The 24,091-nt window shown below is 39.2% G+C and overlaps 1 protein-coding gene across 8 annotated transcripts in view; it reads left to right on the forward strand.

The window, feature by feature from the left end:
- The window catches only part of kif6 (kinesin family member 6), a 74,182-nt gene that overhangs the window by 31,097 nt on the left and 18,994 nt on the right, over positions 1-24,091 (forward strand). For 7 of the 8 annotated variants that reach the window (XR_015126327.1, XM_086273984.1, XM_086273987.1 and 4 more), the window contains 4 exons: positions 1,114-1,219; positions 6,076-6,235; positions 12,810-12,998; positions 23,663-23,765. Coding sequence is in view for 7 of the 8 variants with exons in the window: in XM_086273984.1 (XP_086130110.1) it covers positions 1,114-1,219; positions 6,076-6,235; positions 12,810-12,998; positions 23,663-23,765 (558 nt within the window). In the remaining variant the exon portion in view is untranslated. The remainder of the gene's footprint in view (positions 1-1,113; positions 1,220-6,075; positions 6,236-12,809; positions 12,999-23,662; positions 23,766-24,091) is intronic. The other variant, XM_086273983.1, reaches the window with a different exon arrangement.

Below are 24,091 nucleotides of genomic sequence, written 5' to 3' on the forward strand. Positions count from 1 at the left end.
CCTAATGTGCGTATATAACTTATGGTGCTGGCTTCACATTGGTGCTGAATTGAAATCTTGCTCAGTGCGGCTTAACCAGATCTCATGGCGTTTCCCAGCGCTGCTTTATTTCTGCTGCTGTACTCAAGTGGCAGACTGACCCAGGCAGTCGGGCAGGGCCAGGGTTCAGACCAGAGGTTTCATGGAGGATTTGGCAGATTGCTCCTCAAATGCTGATGCATTTCCCATGCCTTCGCCCCCACAGTTCACCCGTTTTATTATTTCCTCTCTACCCAGGTGATTATCCTTGATTTGCCTCTGTTTGTGCCAAACTCACACTGGGAATCTTTAATAGTATCTATTATGACCACATTTGCTGGAGTTTTTTTGTTGTCGTTTCCTCTCTATTTGATGTCCCCACTCATTTCCTGCGCTGATCGATTGCACATATCCTGGGTTATTTACTGTCACAGTTCCAAACGCACACACATCCTCGGGACTGCTGGGCTTTTGTGTTTCCAAAAGACACTTCTGTGTCAGTCCACTTCTATACAAGCTAAAGTCAAAGTAAATGTTTTAACAAGCAGTGTTAGTTTGCTACACTTGCTTGATAACGGCTCACATCACACACAGTTGAGCCACTTCTTGGAAAGTTTCCGATTCCAGTGTGTATTTCTTTCCTCTTGCAAAGTATTGAACATTGCATCCAAGGGCATTCTTAAGGTTCATGAAACCACTGATGTCTTGCAGGACCCTGAAACAGGACCGCTGCGTTTGTTTTAAGTCCTTCATCATGTAAACCTTGCATGTTCTTGTGTTGAACAAAAAATAAAAACCACACACTGTCGTGTCTACATTGGATGGGTTTGGGCACTTGCCTCCTGCTCTTTTCCTGTGGCCGCTTCCAGATCTTGAAGAACTAATGTTTGGACTATCGTTTAATGATAGTTTATCAACAGTCCGGCCCAGTGGAGCTGAAACACAAGTTTAAGTAAATAGTTTTCTTTGACCAGACCCACATTTTAAACTACTCAAATGTATATCTTAACTGTTTAAGTGCTGAGTGAGGAAGAATATAAGAGGGAGTGTGGCACTGCTTAGATGGTCTCTGTGTGTTTATGTGCACGTGTTTAGATTGGAGGAGCTCGTTAAGGCTTATCTGGATGATCCCGATCCAGATGTGACACTGTCACTGGGACCAGACATGAGAAAGATCCAGCACTGCTTCTCCCTGCTAAAGGTAATGTATTCACAGTAACCTATGTGTACAGTCTAAGGAGCTTGGAAAGAAAGTGACTGGACTTAAGTTTTGTGAAGACACTCACCTCTCATCCAAGAGGCTTCTTCAGTTTTAAAACCAAATGGTGGAGAGTTTTAAACTCTAGTGGGGATTGTCCCTTAAGAGTGTTGTTGACCCATTATTGATCATGTGCCTTGTCACATGACCCAAGGTGTGAAACAAGGCATCGGTCATTACCCGTATTATTCGGTAAAATCACTGTGAGACTACCATTACTTGGAGGACTGAGAATCTGCACAGTCCTGCTAAGTCGCCTCAGCTGGTGAACGGGACAGTTAGACACAGTTTTTTTCAATTTTCATTAATTGGGTAGGGCTGTGCGATATGACCGAAATCTCATATCTCGATTTAAGACATCTATTGTCCCGATAACGATATAAATCACAAAAATTTTACATTTTCTGTAAATTCTGTGAATCTCGGGCAGCTCGATTTGTGTGTTTCCACCTGTGCGTCGTGTAGCTGGAGTCGAGTGTTTTAACCGATGCATGAAACTATACATTTTTAGACAAGTTGTAACGGCCGCCGTTTTCTTTGTGAGTATTTATTACACAGCGTGCTGCAGGGAAAAGCCTGTTCTAACGTCTGAGTCTAAGGTTTATTTTGCTTCTCATCCATAAATACTCTGCATACTCTGTCACGCGATTCAGTTTATTTTGAAAAGTCTCAACAGGATCTTGAGCTTTATTGTGAAAGGTTTATGTGGAATATGAACAAGGGGACATGCAATGGTTTTACCGTTGTTGTTGCTAACGACAACACATAAAAACAGGCGCTTGTCTGTCTGTAGTGTGGTTATATTAAATATAAAAGAAAGAGAGAACTTTAAGAAATGAATATAGCCACTACAGTGACCATCAAAACGATGAAAAAATATTGCCGTAAACAGTTTATTTTGCGACACCGCGAAACAAATGATAGCGTGAAATGAAACAATAGACGTTTTTATATCGTCATCCAATATATATCGTTATATCGACCAGCCCTATAATCTGGTGTTAATGTCTTTTTTAAAATTAGGTTCTTTTGATTTGAGCAACAGATTTTCAGTGAATTCATCATAAATTTAATCATTTATTTTTTGTCATGTTTGTTAAAATATGCAATTATTTTACTAATTTGATCACACATTTCAGTTACTGAATTAATGAAACCACCAAAATTTTTATTTCCCACCATTCATCACCTCAGCTTTGACCAGGTGACCCACATCTTCTGAACTGCTCGCCCAGCTGTCACCCCCTGAGTTATGGTTGAAACTTATTTAAATGAATTTCCTGCTTTCAAGCAATTAAAGGCTCTGTGGAAGGTTACTAATCAGAATTTTATCACTGTAATTTCACTGAAATAGCCAACATTAAAATAATTAACTAGGAATGTATTGTATGTATTGTATTGTACGCAGTCACGGGAAATATCTTTTTGGTATTGTGTGTGGCTGCTAAATCTCACTCTGAAAATGTTTTACTTCTTAGTGATGTCAGATTTTACTCAGAGTTGTTGATTTTGATGGCTGAAGGCTGATTTTCCCATAGCCTGGCTAAAGTCTGAAGACAGAGTTTTGCAGTTATTTGCCATTTAATTAGATCCTAGGTGTAATGTTGACACGCCGCCCTTAATGCACGTCTTTAAGTTAAAACTTTCCAAGAATTTCCACCTGATCGTAGCAATCAACCCATCTGAAAACTCATCCATGCCATTTTCTTTCCCACTCACCTAACCCGAGTCACTAGAAGGCAGCGGCACTGCCATTTGAAGATGTGTTGTGTATTTTTCACAGTTTAATGAAATTTTCTAGCTACATGAAAGTGATGGCCCTGTGACAACCTGGGAGACTTTTCAGGAGGTCTTGATTACTTTCAACAGTGAATTAGATAAGCAGTTAAGGAAACAGTTAACTGAGATCAAACATATTTACATGAAATATTAAAGTTGATCTCTTCGGCTTTTTCTTTATTTCCCTTGATAATCCTGTTCCAATAGTAGATGCTCTTTTCCAACATGGTCAAAGTTTCACATAGTAACTGCTCTAAATGCTCAGTTTTACACCGTTATTTTTTTGTTTTGTTTTGTTTTTTTAAATTCTTGGCTACGTATTGTGTCACAGAGTGGAAATATCACAGCAGTACGGTGGCCCTGAGAGGCCAAACGGACTGCAACTTAAGAAAGCACCAGCAATAAGAAAAACGCTGTTTTTCTCTCCAGAAATACTTCCCTTGTGCTTTTGAAAAATCTGTTTTTTCCTATTTCCGTTTTTGTTTGTTCTATTTTTGTTTTTGTTTTTCCTATTTCTGTTATGTTTTGTGTTCTTTTACAGCGTTTTTCTTATTGCTGGTGTTTTCTTAAGTTGCAGTCCGTTTGGCCTCTCAGGGCCACCGTACAGCAGTGACCAACATAACATTAAGAGCAGATTACATCCTGGCTACTTTTGTATATTTACTGTCCTGTAAAAAAGGTCATCTTCATTGTTTTCTATGGAAGTTAATCAATAATAATACTGCAAAATGTATTCAATTTATATTAGCAGTAGATTTGCAATAGAAATTTATGAGGATAAGGATAATAATTATAACTTTAAACAAAACTGTTTAAAACACACAGTTACAGAGTGCTTTATAGTTTGGATTAAAACCATACATTTGAGAAGCGTACATAACAACTATACAATACATTTAAGCATACAGTCGAGGATGTGTTCCCACATGCATTTACGCTTACCTACAAACATTTGGTGTGAAACAAGGGGTTAATTAAAGAAGAACTAACCTGTAACAATGAGTTTTCGGTAGCCCTTTATATTTACAGTCTTAATCTGCAAAATAATTGTTAACGTAAGCTTTAAAATAAATGTAGTAAATACTGGACATCCTGCATGCTACAGGTATCTCAGATAGAAAGAGAGAGAGGCAATCTTGTTGGTCAGAGATTGTGTCAAATAAACAAGTAGTTTCCATAGAGAAAGCTTCTGGTTTTAACTTGTTCTTAATTCAGATTGTCTGTCATTATTTTAAAATAGTGGGAGTAGCTGAAAAGATTGCATCTATTCATGTTCAAGCTTGTTGAACATGAAGCTTGAAGAGTGCCATGTTAGTTGAAGTGATCTGATAAAGGGCTCTTTACCTGTGGAGGTTTTGATTGTGATTATAGTAATGACACTGTTGCTGTCAACTCTAGAAAAAATAATCTCTTTCGCCGTTGCTGTAGCACTGCCATCTGTTTGATGCTTGTGGTATTTCATAGAGGAGAACCTGCAGCTCCAACTATGACAATGTACTTTTAACTGCTGGTGGTTTTCCCTGTAGATGCTCACTGGGCTGCTTCCTTTAAGCCTTTTTAATCATACATGTGCTAAATATACTTGATAGTCGGCATTCATCTACAATCAGTGTTGACTTCCTGCTGTGTCAGTAAGGTGGCTATCAGCCTGGCACTGGTTATGTTGTACCCTACAGAGTCACATATCTCTGGCTGTGAACTCCGATTGCTTTTCAAACCTTTTAAAAAAGGTGACTTAAATGTTCTAAAAAGTATAAATTCATGTGTTTAAAAATGATTTAAAACTTTTGAAGGAACACCTGTCATGACCTTATGTCCAAAACATTTATATATGGTGTTGAAGCGATATCAACTGAAGTTTAAATAGGGTTGGGTTGTACTTAAGTGCAATACCAATTTGTATTACAAGATGCTACACTGTGTTAATACAACATTTATTCAACCGTTAGAAACATTGATTTTCAGTGAAAACAGGCAAAAAAAGCCTTTTGCTGAAATGCCGGTAGCTAAAAAGAAATACCAAAAACATACACAATAGTGAAGGTGGTTGGTGCTGCCAGGTGGTGAAGATTTTAGATTGATCCTTCAATCCCAGAAAGTATCTTTAAAGGGAGGGGTTCCTGAGACGTTTGTTGAAATAAGTATATCAAAGGGACAGCACAGGTTGAGTTACTTGGAGACAAAGTTAGAGAGGCAAGGCGGAGATGGTTTGGACTTGTGCAGAGAAGTATTGTTGTATTTAATATCTGGCAGCTGGTGCTCAGACTGAACTAAACACTTGGGTGAGTTGTTGTTAGAAAATTTGTGTTTTTACAGTTCTTTTTGCTTTGGCTATCTACTCAGTTTGCCCTTGCATGTTGTGCATAAAATGTTTGTAGAAAAGTTCTCATTTATGGAGAAAGTCTTAGGCAATGACGTGCTGCTGCTGCTGCTGCTGCTGCTGAGCAATGGGAAAATGCTGCAGTACTCACGTCGTCCCTGGGCTTTGGTTTGGTTGAAGTTTGAGCAGCCACCAGAAGCTGTTCCAGACCCCACTTGAATGTCTGTTTATCTCTCCTTCAGTTTGTTATGATCTGCAAACTCTATCTCCCGTTCAGTTTACATTCCTCTGAGCATCACCCGAGTCGCACTCCAGTGAACCTGTAAGAGTTCGTCCGGTTTGAATTTCATTTCATTTCATTTGTTCCCAGCGCTGATTGTCACCATTTCAGGCTTTTGTTCAACAGTTTATCTTTTGTGTTTCTGTGCCACAGTGATGACATGAAACTGAAAAGTTATTTTACAAGCCTGGGGAGCATCATCCTAGCGCAAAATGTTCAGGGTCAAGCTTCACTCCTCTTTTGTGCCTTCTGCATTTGCAAAAATTACATTTCCCCCTAATATGTTTCAGATTTAAAGACCCTGTCTGAGCACCTGTGGTAAAAAATAAATAAATCACGAAATCTTTATTGTAACTGTCTTTGTGTGTGTGTGTGTGTCTGTGTGTGTGTGTGTGTGTGTGTGTGTGTGTGTGTGTACAGGTAATTATTTGGGACAAAAAGGGAGGAAAAAACAGATCCAGTGATGACAAAGCAACACCAGCAGCAACAGGGAGGGAAGAAGAAATTCAACACAGCCACCAAAGTGCAGGAGAGGTGGCCAAATTAAAAGAGATGCTCGGGCAACGTGATAACGAGATTAGTATCCTTTGGCTTGCTGCAGCTAGCTTACTTCAGCTCCAGTTAATCTCTATAAAGAAATATCTGACATTTCATACCGGAAGACTTTTTTCTTTCTGTTTCTAGTCTGTGTTTTATTGATCCATCATGTTTGGGCATTGGTTGCACATAGATCAAAGCCTGTGTGGAGAGGCAATAAGGGATTGAATGTTCTGAAGTGCAATTTCAAAACCATCAGCTACCGTCTGACTTTTTTTTTTTTTAACAATCAGCGAGGCACACAGAACACAACGTCTTGGCCTACATTTCTGTTCTCCGTTATTTTGATATTCTGGCTGCACAAGAAAACTTGGCAAAATTGGCTTTTGCATCCACAAGCTTAGTCATTAGAATAGTTGCCAGGTTCCTGGACTGAGCGTCAATAAGAAGCAATAAAAATCTGATTGTACTAAAAAATTGTTTTACAAACAAAGGAAAAATAATTAGGGACCTTGGTATGAAACATCAAACCTCTTATGTGTTTTAACTTATTTTGACTAACTACCTATCCCATATGGTGAAATGACTGTTTTTACCCAAAATGTACTTTTCAAAGATCTCTCCTGTGAATTATCAGGAAAGAGAACAATCATCCAGGGTACCATTGCTTGTTTCTGCTACTCTGCGTCTTGGACATTAAATTGGTGCAGTTTTGATGTTGAAGCTATGATGTATCCCATGATACTGAAGTTCCAAGTTGTTATAGGAGAAATCAAGCTGAATAAAATCAAGATTTTGGCTTTAGGCTGTGAGACTTGGAGCATGTCTAAAATTGATTTGGTTTCAGTTTTTAATTGAACTCTTTCATCTATTATGAGAATCAAAAATGCTGGAAAAAGTACCATTAAAACAACTTAAAAACTGAAACTTTGACCCATTTTTAATTACTTTGAAGACCTGTAACTTAGAAAGGTAAAAGTTTGCATGGCTTCATTAAATACAGTAAATGCACTGGTACCTATATAGCACTTTTATACTCGAACACCATAAGCCTCATTCATCCAATCAAACACAGATTCATACAAGCTCTTTTTTGCTATACTTTGTCTAACAGTCAGACACACACTCACTCCGATGGATGCATTGGCATTAACTGTGGGTTCAGTATTTTGCCCAAGGATACTTTGGCATGCAAACTTGAGGAGCCAGGGAGCAAACTGTCAACCTTCTAACTGGTAGAAGATGCTGAACATCTAAAACAATATTAAGTCATAACATTTGCTGGCTTCTTACTTCTTTACCTTACAGTTTTACTAACTCATTCAGGAGATAACTCATGTTAGCACACCCACACATGCCCAGACTCATCTGTTTTGGAAGTGACAGTTATATGTCAAGATGCTACATGTAATGATATTTATTTAATGCATCAGTAGGGAAATGAGGCAAAAATCACCTTGACTGGTGAGCTGTATTGACCTGATAGGACTGCGTGCACATTTGGTGCAATTTCAAACCACAGAGATTCAGATCCAGATGTACAGCATCTCATTCCTCTAATATACAGCTTCCACTGTTCACGCTTAGCTGAAACAAGAGTTACAGTGTTTAAGGAAATGGCTTTTTTAAATTGGGTGATAATGGGTGGAAAATAAATTGAGCAGAGTGGATTTCAATTTAAATTAGTCTTTCTGCATCCCACCTCAGCATTTAATCACACTTACTGCTGATAGTAAAGCCTTCATTAGGAAAAAGGTCTTTATAGGAAATGTGTCTGTGTTATTGCACGGTTGGGTTACTGCACTTCTGTGAAATATAAGTAGGTTAACATTCATCACTAGCACACCACAAAAACACAGATTCTAATGACTGCTGTTAATCATAATTACTATTAATCATAATAATGGTATTGGTGTGTGAATACGATATTTCTAATGGCTTTATGGGATTATTCCACCCTCAGCCCCTTTTGCTGTGGCTTGCCGTTAGATCACTGCACATTAGCTGGAAAATTGAGACGTCTGCTTGATTATTTAGCCAGAAAATTCGCAGGTCTCCTAAACAAATCGAATATTATCATACAGATATTTTACCGTAGTATTTCTTGGACCTGTTTTTTGGAATGTAAATTCCTTTCTTCTTTGATTTTTTCCCCCTCAAATTGTCACATACTGGTTTTCACATGATGCACGTGTAATTGCCAAAAGTGCCCCTGTACGTGTCTAAAGGCGCATATTACAGTCACTAATGTACATGCTCTCCTGACCATGTTGCCTTCTTTCATTGTGAAGTTTGTATATAAGGTTGCAGTAGCCTAAACTGTCAATCCTTCAGTCAGGGTGGTCTGTCTGCACTTTGTAACATTATAGTCTGTAAGAGTGACATTATTTCCAAACAGATCACTAATAACTATCTAGATTTCAAACCTGTATCCGCTAGCTAATTACTGTGCTGCCCATGTCTGTATGAATGTCCTACGCCCTTGGCTCTACAGCGACACTGAGGAGTCCTCACAGGGTTTATTATGGGAAAGTTCCCAGTAAAACAAAGGGGGGGCATCCTATCTGCAAGAGTTAGGGCACCTGGTTTTGCTTAGTTGACTCTGCAAGAGTGAATAGATATCCACCAGTAACATGATGACAGAGAAGCAACAAACATAGCAGATTTTAAACAAACGAAGAAAGCACAGTGGTTAGGGTGACAAATAAAACAAGCCGATGTCAAAATGACAAGGTTTTCTGAGGACAGCTCATGTGGTCACATTGCACCTTAAAAACGATGACTAAAAAGGATCGGCAAATTTCAGAGAAATCTGAATTTATGAGATATAAAACAATAGAATTCAAACTTCATGCTAATGATCCTATAGAGAAAATATTGACCTGATTTCTGTGGGGCTTGAATATCCCGAGTTTTCCTAACAGGAAAGTGTTATTAATTTATTTATTTATACACTTTTTTTTAAGCAAAGTTTATGCTAGTTAAACTCAAAGTGTATATATTGTAGTTTATATCAATGCATGCTGACACACTTCTCTGTCATGCATTGTGCCAGTTTTTCCATCTCTACAGCAGCTTCTCGGTGGTCGGTCATCTAAACTGACATCAGAAAGTCTGGATTTAAGCCACACGACCTATCCAATACATGTTCTACAATAATCAAAGTGACAATTGGGTGGCTTTAGCCAATTAACTCTCACCTTTTCTTTGGTAATAAGAAATTTTGTGTCCTTGACCTCCCAAATTGCAGCATCCAGCTCAAAAATACTTAGACCCACCTGTAATTTTGTGCACTTCATGGCTGCAGTGTAAAAAATAACCTGTGAACTGTGATGAATTGTGAGCTGTATGAGCGACAACATCACTGACAGTCTCATTTGTGACTCAAATACTGTGGTGGGTGATGATATATATCAAAGGTGTTCAAAACTTGTGTAAAGCTATACTCAGCTACCACTGAACATAGATTAGTTAGACCTGGGTGGTGTATCGTGTTGAGATCTCATGACTTATCTACCCAGAAGCAACATGGCTTCACTGGTGTAAATACTAAGCCCTCAAAGCATCATGTATTACTACGTGGAAACAACCAAAAAAAACCCTCTCATGTTAGTATTGTGCATTAATTTCATTCCTGATAGTAACTATAGTCTCTCACTTTGTATCTGTGATAACAACTTAAAATTGACAGGCCTGTGCTGATGCCCTGTCTTTGTTAAAGCAGTACCATAGGGTGTCACTTATTACACATTCGGTGGAGAACATCAGCTTTTGATCATTTATTGTACTTGGATTAGTTTTACGCTGTTCAATTCATCCAAGATGTTGTAATTGGAGCTGTTTGGGTCTCCTTTTACTTAGGTGAAAATGTGAAAAATATCTTTGGGCTAGGGCCATTAAAGCTTGGTTGGTTTTGAGCCCAGAGAGGACTCGGTTGCTTGGTCAGGAAAATATCATGGCTCCAAATATTTTACAGAATGGTCATGACCGAGCTTTAAAGAAACTAACACTTCATTTTGGCAAGAAACAGAAATATTTGACCCGTTTGGGGGCAAAGCTGGCCAAAAGATACGAGTTCCACTTGCTTGCACTAATTTCCTTTCCTTGAATACTGTCATTGTATTCGTAAACGTAAAGAGTAGGGAAACAAATTGTTCCTTATAATTTTTATTGCATACATTGTGTGGTACATTGAAACTGGAGTAGTTTGTGGCACCATTGAGAATGAAATCAAACATCTGCCATGTGTGGCAATTTTAAAGGCATTTTGTGTATTTCCTGTAATGTCTGGCTTGTTGGAAATTATATTAGAGAATGACTAAAAAGCCGAGGAGGAGAAGAACATCATGAGCTGAATCTAACCGCAGCATTTTCACTACATGGCATGCGAAACAGCCCACAGATCTCACGTTCTTGCTCCTATAGAAGTTTTTATCTCCACTAGACTTCTGTGGTAGTTTTGTGCATAAATGAAGATATCAGATGCCAATAATGGAAAAACCTGATGAACAGCGGTTTGAAGTAATGACTTGTTTGAATCAATGACACAGGACCCACAGAAACAGGCTCTTTTTCTGTAAATGTTGGCTACAGTAGGTCATTTGGAAGTGTGTTAGGTTTAGATTTTGGCAGTTTTGAGAACACTGTATGTTTTATTTCAATGGAAATTGTAATTAGAGACTACTTCTTCATATTATTGTTTCCACTGACATCCCCTTTTGTCATGGCTGAAGGGAATAAAAGTTAAGTTATGCCGATTTTGTCTTTAAAAATCCCCCCGCGGTTATAGTCTGACTATAGTGAGATGTCTGCAGATCTCATTGTTAGTTGTGTGACTCAAAATTAGGGGTAGGCAACTCTTATTTCATGCTGACTAATAAATTAGGGGAAGGGCCATTCACAGGATAAATAAATCAAAATATGGTTACACGTTGAAATGAAAATATTACTAATATAAAATAAAATCCCTTTAAAACAATTTTAACTATAAGGATAACTTTCTACACTTTTCTTTTGTAGTCAGTGACTGCAGGAAGTCTAGAACCCATGCACTGTCTTCCCCCTTGAAATGTTCTGCCAGGCCTTCACTGTAGCAACCTTTGATTGTTTCCTTCTTGTGAGTCGTTGAGTATTAAAGTAAATAACTTTTTTAAAAAAATGCTCTTTATGGTTGAAATCAGATGACTGACTTGGCCAGTGTATAATATCTAATTTCTTTGCATTGAAAACTCTTTGGTTGCTTTTGCAGTATGCTTTGGGTCATTATTTATTTGCACTGTAAAGCGTTGTCTAATCAGTTTTGGCAGCATTTGGTTGAATCTGAGCAAAGGCTATAGGCCTGTGCGCTTAAGAGTCCGTGTTGCTGCTTGAATCAGCAGTCACATCGTCAATAAACAGTGGCCCATTTCCACTGGCAGTCATACATGCCCATACTGTAATGTTGCTTCCACCATGTTTGATTGATAATGTAGTATGCCTAAGATCGCGAGCTCTTTCTGTCTTTCTCCATACTTGTTTTCTTCCCATTATACAAGTAAATCTTGGTTTCATTTGTCCTTTTTTGTAAAACTGTGCAGACTCTTTTCTTTGTTTTCTGCTAAACTCTAAACTGGCCTTCCTCTTCTCAGGTCTTTCCATTCCCGTTTCCCCTTGTGTATTCTCATTGTGTTCCCATCTTATCTCTGTTTTTATCTTTTGTCAGATTCACGTCTTAGTGTGGGTCTCAGTCTGTATGTGCGTGTGTGTGTGCGTGCGTCTAATTACTGTTTTAATCTGATAGTCTTATATCTTGTGTGCTTCATATTGAATTTTACTTCCCCTGATATGCTGCAGCTGTCTTCCCTGGTGTTTTCAGTCTTCCTAATTACTTGCTGTGTATTTATTGTCTCAGCCTTCCCTTGTCCCTTGTCATGTCCTCACCTCACATGGTAGTGTGTTTCTTAGCTCTGTGTTGTGCTGTTTCCCCCTCAGAGTTAATTCCTAGTTTAACATAAGCTTTTCTTTTTGTTAACCTTTGCATTGCCAAAAATAAAGCAGGCCATGAAACTAATGTGTCCAGTTAGTTTTGAGCCCATTAAAAGGGACGCATTATAAAAACTGCTATAATTCCTAAATTATAGGCCAGAGGCCTTGTCCAAATACTTTTGGACCTAAGAGTAGTCAGCTCGAACCAGCCCTGGGACAAGATCTAAGAAGAGTCAGTACAGTCACTCAGTTATTCTCAGTTATACTCTTGAGCAGACAACCACATCAGTGGGAAAAGACTCCCAAGAAATTCTTGGCAGTGTCATCTCTGCAGGCTTTTGGCTCCTCTCCACTGACTCATGCCAGACATTGCACCTTCCCGTTTCTCTAAGGTCGGATGTCATTTAGGAAATCTCTACAGAAGCACAGCCTTTATCAAATAGCACAGCCTTTATCAAATATTGAAACATTTGGGAATACTTTTATAACAATTTTGTCAAAAATTAACTCTAGAGCAGCTACCTAACTGTCCTCATATATGCTTGACATAAGTTCTTTGATTTGTGATCTGTCCAATTGAATTGAGGGAGATTTTCTTGCAGTATCTTACCTCCAAAACAAAGACAAGTGCATTTTTTAATTCCTTGCGACAGGCATCCTAGTTAAGATGTTGAAGAAGGAGAAAAAAAGAGCCCAGGATGCTGCTGCTCAGCTTGCAAACATCACCAACAGCCAGAGTCAGAGTACATCGAGTGTGTCCACGGTGGAGCTGTCACAAGAAGGAAGTATGGAGACCATCTCAGCAGAACACAGAGGACGAGCTATACAGTACATGAAAAGAGGTACGTCAACCTCAAGGTGTTCCCCTTTTCTTAAAAGGCAATATTGAAAGATTTGGCATGTTACTTGTTACATATGCAAAATCGTGTTTGAAAGACTGCTGATATGTTGTGATATAGAGTCAAAGTGTGAATCAGGTCCAGCTTCTTTCAGATGTTTTTTCCTAAACATAGCAATTTCTGGCCTTAAAATGAGGCCATATAACTTGGTTCAACCAACTCAAAAGGAGTTCATTGAGCCAAATTATCAAAAAAAAAAAAAAAGAACAGGTAGTACAACTAGTGGTATTTAAGAGGGACTTATCTCAATAAAAGCTGTCTGTACTTTCAAGGAAAAAATAACATAGGCAAACATTCTCTGATGTAATTCCTTTCTTGTCTAATGTTCTCTAGATTTTTCTACTTTCAATAGAAAATGTCTTTTTTTAATAGTATTTCTACTATTTAAAAAAACCCAAATTAAAAGGAAAAACATCCATCAACTAACTAGTAATGTAACTGTTTGTAGAATGGAATGTTTTTAGTCCAGGCTGTTAGAGGCCTGTTAGAGACAGTTTCATTGTTTTACATTATGTTACAATATCTTTAAAAAGCATTTAATACATGAAAAGAGTTTAATCATGTGTGTGTGTTAAAGTATTATGCATTTCCAAAGCATTTCAGTGTTTCTAAAGACAAGTGTCCACTTGTCCACATGTTGAGAGTGAAACCAATGTCATTTTTGCATTTGGTGTGGTATTTGATATATGTGAGCTATCAGTGCTCAAGACTAAAAGTAAGAAATGAAAACTGGCTGGGTAATATTCCTCAGAAATAGAGCTGACCTAGTACTAATGCTGTTCACGCTTACCAAAATAATCAGAACAGGTCCTGTCCCACATGGACTAATAAAGCACTGTATGAATTAAATCAAATTTTCACAGATGTTGACTCCATTAAGCGTCACACTCGCTCTTTTTAAGCTTTGAAAAATTAGGTGCTAAGCCTACAGACAGGTGATCTCTCTCGGTTGGAATGTAGGCTGTTTTTTGTGGTCTTAGATTTTCACTGTGCCTTTTGTGTGTCTCTGGGCCATAACAAATTCCTGATTTGTGGATTTTACTGCATGGTAAGGGTCTGACATACCAGAACCCTTTTCTTTATTTCTACACAATGCCATGAGTAGGATTATATGTATTAAAAGGACAGTATGGTATTTTAAACCTGTAATTTGTTGCTGGTGAAAAGCTAATGGGTTTAAAACCTGTAATACTGACTGGAACGTGAAGCCGAGGCCGTGAGCCAAGACTTCTGCAATGTAAATACAAGAGACGCTATGCAGATGTGACCAGGACACTAAACCTAGACTGACAACTTTTGAGAAAGCATCCACTTAATTTAGAGACAGAATGTCTGTGCCTTTGTGAAGCAGGCCAAAAAGGGTTATTCCAGAAGTCCTGCTCGCAGTTTTCTACATCCAGTTCATCCTCAGTATCACGAGAAGCTGCCAAGCCAGATGAGCTTCATGATTACCTGATTAAAATATGTTTAATCTCCTTTTCAAGATCGCTGTCTCTTGCTTGCCCAGATCTCATCCAGGAAGTCCCGATTTGAATATTTGTATTCTGCGCCCACGGTTCTCAAAGTCAAGCATGGTACGCACATTAACAAACAACACCCACGGATGACGGTGATAGGAGCTCTTGCTACAAACAAGCCGTTTCCAATTCTGAAACCAGTGACTCAGCTGAGCAGCGAGAAAAGAAGCATGCGTGTTGTGCACTATAAAACTGTCTTTCAGGGTGAGGTTGTCAACCGACATCGAAGAGTGGTGCTTGCCATCAAATGCTTGTACAAAACACATTGAGAAAGGCTTTTTTTAACTACACTAACACAATCTTCACAGGCACCCCTGAACCACTTGCCAAATTTGCCTCCCTACAACTTTCTATACTTCTGTGTAGATCCAGAAGAGATCCAGCACACACTGCACAGGCACAAGTATGAGTGAACATTTGCAGAGTGAGCAGCCATACTGTCCAGAATTGAACAAAGAGATGATCTTGAAATCTAGATTTTTTTTTTAAATAGATCTATCCAAGAATTTTTTGATCACATCTTGTATAATCTCTTTAGTCTGGGTCTCCTCCCAACTGACCATCCAAAGTTAGACGACTAGGAGATATCCTGATAAGATGAACGTGTATGTATCAGTAATTATCTCACGATACTCAAGTTCTTTGGCAACAACTCTCCTCTAGTGCAGAGGCAGCTGTCCATTCCTGTTTTTGGATGAGAATCATGGTCTCCCATTGATGGTGCTAACTATGTTCTGTCACCTCATTGTCAGCTTTACAGTGGGGCAAAAAAGTATTTAGTCAGCCACCGATTGTGCAAGTTCCCCCACCTAAAATGATGACAGAGGTCAGTAATTTGCACCAGAGGTACACTTCAACTGTGAGAGACAGAATGTGAAAAAAAAAAATCCATGAATCCACATGGTAGGATTTGTAAAGAATTTATTCGTAAATCAGGGTGGAAAATAAGTATTTGGTCAATAACAAAAATACAACTCAATACTTTGTAACATAACCTTTGTTGGCAATAACAGAGGTCAAACGTTTACTATAGGTCTTTACCAGGTTTGCACACACAGTAGCTGGTATTTTGGCCCATTCCTCCATGCAGATCTTCTCGAGAGCAGTGATGTTTTGGGGCTGTCGCCGAGCAACACGGACTTTCAACTCCCGCCACAGATTTTCTATGGGGTTGAGGTCTGGAGACTGGCTAGGCCACTCCAGGACTTTCAAATGCTTCTTACGGAGCCACTCCTTTGTTGCCCGGGCGGTGTGTTTTGGATCATTGTCATGTTGGAAGACCCAGCCTCGTTTCATCTTCAAAGTTCTCACTGATGGAAGGAGGTTTTGGCTCAAAATCTCACGATACATGGCCCCATTCATTCTGTCCTTAACACGGGTCAGTCGTCCTGTCCCCTTGGCAGAAAAACAGCCCCATAGCATGATGTTTCCACCCCCATGCTTCACAGTAGGTATGGTGTTCTTGGGATGCAACTCAGTATTCTTCGTCCTCCAAACACGACGAGTTGAGTTTATACCAAAAAGTTCTACTTTGGTTTCATCTGACCACATGACATTCTCCCAATCCTCTGCTGTATCATCCATGTGCTCTCTGGCAAACTTCAGACGGGCCTGGACATGCACTGGCTTCAGCAGCGGAACACGTCTGGCACTGCGGGATTTGATTCCCTGCCGTTGTAGTGTGTTACTGATGGTGACCTTTGTTACTTTGGTCCCAGCTCTCTGCAGGTCATTCACCAGGTCCCCCCGTGTGGTTCTGGGATCTTTGCTCACCGTTCTCATGATCATTTTGACCCCACGGGATGAGATCTTGCGTGGAGCCCCAGATCGTGGGAGATTATCAGTGGTGTTGTATGTCTTCCATTTTCTGATGATTGCTCCCACAGTTGATTTTTTCACACCAAGCTGCTTGCCTATTGTAGATTCACTCTTCCCAGTCTGGTGCAGGTCTACAATACTTTTCCTGGTGTCCTTCGAAAGCTCTTTGGTCTTGGCCATGGCGGAGTTTGGAGTCTGACTGTTTGAGGCTGTGGACAGGTGTCTTTTATACAGATGATGAGTTCAAACAGGTGCCATTCATACAGGTAACGAGTGGGGGACAGAAAAGCGTCTTACAGAAGACGTTACAGGTCTGTGAGAGCCAGAGATTTTCCATGTTTGAGGTGACCAAATACTTATTTTCCACCCTGATTTACGAATAAATTCTTTACAAATCCTACCATGTGAATTCATGGATTTTTTTTCACATTCTGTCTCTCACAGTTGAAGTGTACCTCTGGTGCAAATTACTGACCTCTGTCATCATTTTAAGTGGGGGAACTTGCACAATCGGTGGCTGACTAAATACTTTTTTGCCCCACTGTAACTGTGCGTTCTAACAGTCATATTCAGAAAGGCAAAAGGACTGCATTAGATTCTTAAAACCAACACCCTCCTTACTCTGAGTGTGCCCTGAGATCCTGTCTATGAATGCCAAATACGTAATTTGTTTGTAGTTCTCAATTCAAATCCAAAAATGTATGCATAAATACATAAGTAAATATGCCAGAGGATATTTACTCTTTCGTTTTGGCAAATGTGTACATAATAAAGAACCATACTGTTTTACTTAACTGGCAGCCTAAGCGTGGTTGACAGCCTTTATGAACTAAAAGTTTAAAGATACATGATAACAATGACCCAAAGGTGGCAGCTTTAGAAGTAGAAACTTCAGCTGCAGCTGAACTTCTTTAGACATAAACTTGGTTTAAATGTAAGGGGAATGCTGAGGTTAAGCAAGTTAAGCTTTTGGATGAGCTCTCCAGCCAAAGGCGGCATTTATTTGGCTTTTCCTGCTTAATTTTGGTTAAGTGGAGCCTCGAGTGATGATGAACTTGAGCCTTTGTAACAAGCTTGGTCATAGCCATCAGGCTCGGTATGAGCCAGAAACTCATCAAACCAAGCCTGCGCTCTTGTCTCTGCTAACCACAGCTCTCTCATCCTCTCTGACATTTTTGTGTCATGGTGCCCAGTGCAGTAATAAGACCAGAAGAGCCTGTTTGAAAACAAAATACACACTTCAAGTCTGTCCATAAAGGACTATAGAAGTAACAAAGACCATGAACAGGGGTTTTTAAAATCACTGATAAATGATGTTCCATATGTATTAGATTATCTGATATGCAGTTAACATTATTATATGGGCTGTCACAGCAGAAGATTTGTTTTCATTCGGCCTCAAAGGGCCATTTTATTTATTTATTTCTCTCTTGTGAGACATGAACTTCCATGGATTCTGGTTCCTCTTAGTTTTACTTGGGCAGTCCATCCAGGTATATTAACAGCTGTGAAAATAAATTTAATGAACATAGATCATTGCAACTACAGCTGATCCACAGCTGTCATGTTAAAGCCTCCAAAATCAGTTCTATTCAAATTTTCACATCAGAATTCTGCAAACAATACCCACAGTGACAAAGTGTTTTCTTGAGGTTCGCATACTTATTGTGCATAAGTATTCACAGCCTTTGCTCAACACTTTGTTCAAGCAGTTTTGGCAACAATTACAACCTCAAGTCCTCAAGCTTGGCACACCTGTTTTTGGGAACTCTCAGGCTCCATCGGTGCTCAGATATTTTCTGATCTCTCCAGAGCTGTTCAGTCTAGTCTCTGGCTGAGCCACTCAAGAACATTCACAGACGGGTCCCAAAGTCACTCCTTTGTTATCTTGACTGTGTGCTAGGGATGTCTGTACATTGCTGTATTCATCTTTCCCTCGAAAAAAAAACAAAAACAAAACATCCCCACAGCTTGATGGTGCCACCACCATGTTCAGTGTAGGGATAGTATTGGCCAGGTGATGAGTGGTGCCTGGTTTCCTCCAGATATGAGGCTTTGTATTCAGCCCCAAGTGTTCAGTCTTTGTTTCATAAGGTCAGACAATGTGGTTTCTTATGGTCTGAGAGTCTTTAGGGTGCCTTTTGGCAAACTACATGTCGGTTGTCACAGTTTGACAAAGTTTTAGTGGGGGGTGGCTTCCATCTGGCCACTCTACCATCCAAGCCTGATTGGTGGAGTGCTGCAGAAATGGCTTTCCTTCTCGAAGTATCTTCTTTTCTCCACAAAGCAACGTTGGAGGGATGCTTGTGCCAGTAAGGGCATCTGGTGTAAAAATCTGTGGCAAGTTAAATATGAAAATTTAACCACTGTGGTTGACCCCTTGTAAATGCATGGAGTATTTTTTCTACAGTCACCTTTTTCAGTCACTATGTGTTTATACACCACTCTTCATTTAATTATTAGTTATTATTAATCTCTCTTGTTTTTTCTTTTGTTCCTTTTGCAGTTATGTTGTTGCAGTTTTTAATAATTTCTGGCTCTTTGCCACAGCATGTCTTTGTCTTGTCTTCATCCACTCATCCCCAATCGGTCGCAGCCCATGGCCGCCCCTGCCTGAGCTTGGTTTTGCAGGAGGTTTCTTCCTGTTTAAAGGAAGGTTTTTCCTTCCCACTGTCATCAAAGCGCCTGTTCATAGGGGGGCATGTGATTGTTGGGGTTTTCTCTGTTTTCTTTGTATTATTGTCGGGTCTTTACGTTACTATATAAAGTGCCTTGAGGCAACTGTTGTTGTGATTTGGTGCTACATAAAGACTCAGAGGTATGGTGCTACATACGTCTGAGTCATCATCGGTGACGACCTAAGCAACTTTGTAGCATTTTGTACTCTTTGTAGAAGAAAGAGGCACTTCTGGTTTACATCAGAAATAAGGAGGCTGCAGCATTCTTGCCTCAAGAAAATAAAATGTGTGCCCTTTTCCAGGCTGGAGGATTATAACAATGGTGGACGGCATGCTGACCAAGACTGATTTAGCATTGCTGTGGAGTCACAGACTGAGATGGTGTTTGTAGATGACTTCATTCTTAAACCAGACTATATAATGACTACATTTTTTAATTTTGCCAACAGTATTAGTACTGTCCACTCTGTTGTGGGGAAAGTTGCACACCCCCAGAAATCTCCAGATCCTGCAGTAGTTAAACGTCCACTCAGGAATGTTCAACCAATTTTCTCACACTTCATGAGAAATTCCTGACTCTTTCAGCCTGATGCTGTCCAGGGAGACTCTGTAACTTTGGAAAGCACAAGACCACACTGAGTACTTACAGGAGAATCAGAGAAGACATTTCCTACAGTTGTAATGCTTTTTATGTGGAGCACAGGTGGGGTCAATATTTATTTATTTGGTTTTTTAGACTTTGGTGTTCATGCTGCATTTCTACAAAGATTTATGAGGTCCATTCTTTATTCTCTGTTTAAAAAGAGACCATTTCTGAGAAAAACTCTCAAACTCTGAGATTAGATTTTTGAGGGAAAATGCACAATATTTTGTAGATTATCTAGAAAAAAATATACAAAAAAAGATTACACTTTGCAGTCAAATTCACTAAGGGAATCCTGATAACTGTAGCTCTAACTCTAATTTCAAGCTTTAAAGAGACACTGTCATAAAATGGGTGGATTCAGAACATAATTACACACTGAATTAGACGAGCTTTGTGCAACATCTGTTGTTTCTGCAGTTTCATGCAGTAAAACAGCAGTTTTACAGAGGCTGGTGGATTAGAATTTCAGCTTTTTATCTTTATTTATTTTGGCTTTCATTTTTCTAAATGTCCAATTTTTTCATGTAAATTGAAGTCTAATCTTACATATCTCATCCTTTTGTTTTTCAGAATGTTGCCTCCCTTCATCTGTGTATTTTTTATTATCATTATTATTATTATTCATTTCACAGGTTTTCTTCCTAATAGTTACAATTTTCATATCAGAAAATGTCGGATTTATTCCTACTTTTGCCTGTGCCTTTAAATATATATCTTTTAGAAACCTCCTTTTCCCAGTTTGTTTATTTATTTATTTATTTATTTTCCATCTTTAGAATATTTTAGGATTTTTGAATTTTATTATTAGCTGACAGTTAACTTTTTGTATAGCTTTATTTATTTATAGTATCTGTTTTTTTCCTTTGTATTTATTTATTATATATGTTCTTATTCTTTGCAAAGCACTTTAGCACTCTTTGCAATAACCTTACTATTTCTGTTGTTACCTTTATTTAATATGCCACAGTAGTAAATCAGTACCTAACTATTGAATTTTTAGACCCATAGATTTAAAAGTAACGCATTGAGAAAAAAGGATAAGAAAAATACAGCTGTCCTTGTGTGTCTTCTTATGTGTGCTCTAAATACATTTTTTATGAAATACACAGAATGAGCAGAATACCAGAGGGACACACAGTTGACGCAGTTCTTTAACAATAGAGCAGATATCATATGTTTCTCATCTGCAGCGGCTGGTTTCCATGACCCACTTGGAGACTCAAACTATATGCACATTAGATCATTGTTCTTTATTCTGTCTTAATTTAAAACAAATGCGCTACACTTATCATGTCCGCATGCTCAGAGGGTCGCTGACTGTTTATGTACATTTCAATTAGGTCTAATCTTTGGGTCCTGCTGCTGCAGTCGCTGGATAAAAATCACTGTCCCCTGAAGATGCACTGTAAATATAATGATGATGAACTTTCCATGGAAACCATTTGTGATGATTGAAAGCCATACTGTCAGACTCTGTTTTTTCCTTCTGTTCTTGGCCTCCTAGCTCAGCCAACACATAATAGAACCTGGACATTAGGAAGGGTTTTCTGATTACCACTGTCTCTGTAGAAGCACTCTGCGCACATTACGTCATAGAGCTGGATTTCTGCTGCGTTTGCTGTACAATGAAAACAGGACTAATAGGAGTGTTTAGAGTCTTATGAAGGTACAGATGTACAGTGTCTCCTTCCTGTTCTTTTCATAGAGCGCTGATAGAAAGACAAGGTGTTCCTGTTGTGGCTCAGACTGTTAAAGAATTGAATTAACCAGAAATGAGACGAGTCTTAAGTGAGAGTTAGATCTTAACGTAAATCCGGCTAGCTTGTAATGAGACGCTGATGATTCTAGCAGGCCGTCCACACGTTTCTGTGATCTGGACCAAATGGAGACACCTCAGTGAGTGAGAAAGTGCAGTAGGAACATAAAATTCACCCAAAAACAATTGTGAAAGCTCCTAGCTTCTTCTCTTTGCTGGCATTTCACCTCTAAAATTTGTTGAAGCAGCAACAACAGTCACAACACATTCAAACCTCTGTGGTTTGTCTGCACTTGGAGCACGGAAAAGAAAAATGAGGAAAGTTGGCCTGAGGACCGTGTGATCTCATTACCCCACAAATTCTGTGAGCACAACATAATATGATGTTATATCACCCTTAGATATTCCTGGAATGCTGCTTTTTTACAAGAGTCGACCGGAGTGCATTTCCCCTCAAGATCCCCTCATGCTGATTTGTAGAGTTTGGCTCTTGTAGCGCACGTCTAAGTTGGTTTTAATCAGGACTTTCCAAAAATAAAGAAACAGCATTCCTAACTGTCCCACGATTAATCTCACATGAGTTAGTGTCCTGTGTACGAATGTCTTTGGTTAGAACGGATAAGTCCACAGATTTAACGGGGGGTGCAGGGATTATTGGAAATCATGGTGGCATTTTGGATTTTCCAAGGAACAGTTGGAAAACAGTTGGTAACAGAGAGGAAAACAACAACTTGTTTTTCGCCTTCTTAATAAAACAGAAAAAAAATAGAGTGAATTCCAGTCACCATGATACATGCAGCACTTATAAATAATAAATAGCTCCCAGTCATTTAATGTCTACATACAAGTTTAGCTTTTTGTGTTAAACTAAGAGAAATAAAGTTTTTACAACAGATTTATTATCATGTAATAGCATGAAAAATAACAGTGCGCTAATTGTAAGATTTTTCTCTAATACCAATATAATCTGTACTGATCTCATTGTGTTATTTAAGGAGGCAACAGAAAAAAATCACAGTTGACTGACTAAGATTGCAGTGTCAGTATTTAAGGTCAGGATGTGAACGTCACTAAAGAGGAGCTCTACCAGAACCTGACTAAAGAGCAGGCAGACTACTGTCTGTCACACATGAAGCCCTACCTCGACAGCAAGGGCCGCGAGCTGCCGTCAGCTTTCGACTTTGTCGAATTCACTCGCTCGCTCTTTGTCAACTGATCCTTTCCCCTTTCCCCAAGTAATCCAAACCATGCAGTGACATATTAACGTTATCTTGTGGATGGGCTCTTCTCAAGGATTTTCTTAGGTCGAGTTTGGTCCGATTTTGGTGTCTTCTTTCTGCCATATGATGACAATTGCCTCTGCCCATCAGGAATCTCAACAAGAACTTTTATTCAGAACTATTTAACCTACAAATAAACATCCTTCCTTTGCTAATGTGTTTATATTAGTCTAACCATAGCTTTGTAGTTAGACTCCAGGTGCATTTGGACACAGAGATGGTGCATAATGGTTACCACACAGATGCTTCTGGGTCATTTCACTCCTTTAGGAACCTTCCTGAGAATAAAATTTACAATCCAGCCTTTCTAATTCAATCGCATTTTCAGAAGGAGACCAAATCAACGCTCTCTGCTGTGTTGTGTTTTATCCCCTTGGTGGAAGTGCAGTATTTAAAGCAGATGTGTACAGCTTTAATAAAAACTTGAGCAGTGAGCAGGAAGTTCAACATCATGTTTCCTGATGTGCGATGCACTGCTGAGGTTGAGCAGCGAGGGGTGGGGTATATCCGCTATGTAATCTTGACATGTTCAGAACTGCTGTTTATATTTGTGTTTATGTTCTCGCTAATCATCAAATGCCGCGATAATCAGCCATATCAGTAGAGCTCTGTAGCGCACATCTGGCTCCCAGACTGGAGTAGAGTACCGGTGAATGTGGGAACATGTTCACATTTGTGTGAATGAGAGAGTGAATGAATAGTGGTATTGTAAAGCGCTTTGGGTGCCTTCAAAAGCGCTATATAAATACAATCCATTATTATCCATTATTATTTGCACAGCAGGACCTGGCATGAGTGCTCAAGTTAGATGATGTTTTTTACCGTGGAGCTGCTGATATACACAGTGTTTCTGATTCATAAAATAAAGCACACTGTGCATCTCAGTGCTGATTTTTATTCTCTCTCTTTCAGGCCCCAAGCTGTCAATGGGAAAACAAGAGGCCTTTGAGATCTTCATAAGAGACCATGAAGACCACCTAACCATTGAAGACAACAAGAGTCTGCTGAAACAGAGGTTAATGACTAGTAGAACAAAATATTATCCTGATAATGCCCAAATTAAGGCAGACTACTTCAACGTATAAGCAGTACCACAAAGTTCAGCATTTCAAGGATATCGTTTTCTTCTCGGGCACCTCTTTCTCTAACACCAGGAATCAGTCTGAGTGGTCACATGAATGTGGTTAACAAAGTCACGTTCACTCAGGAAAATGATTCTTTGCCCTCATAAACACGGAGCAATAGTTTTGAGTAAAATTCAAATTACATATACAGGGAGTAGGGATGGGTACCGGTGTCCGGTGCCATGATGGCACCGGTTCTGACATAAACGGTAGTAAC

Source organism: Aulonocara sp. 'chitande type north' Nkhata Bay, linkage group LG19 (assembly GCF_057382095.1).
Source record: "Aulonocara sp. 'chitande type north' Nkhata Bay isolate Kocher_YH1m ecotype deep benthic linkage group LG19, A_spYH_male_GT1.1, whole genome shotgun sequence".
NCBI lineage: Eukaryota > Metazoa > Chordata > Actinopteri > Cichliformes > Cichlidae > Aulonocara > Aulonocara sp. 'chitande type north' Nkhata Bay.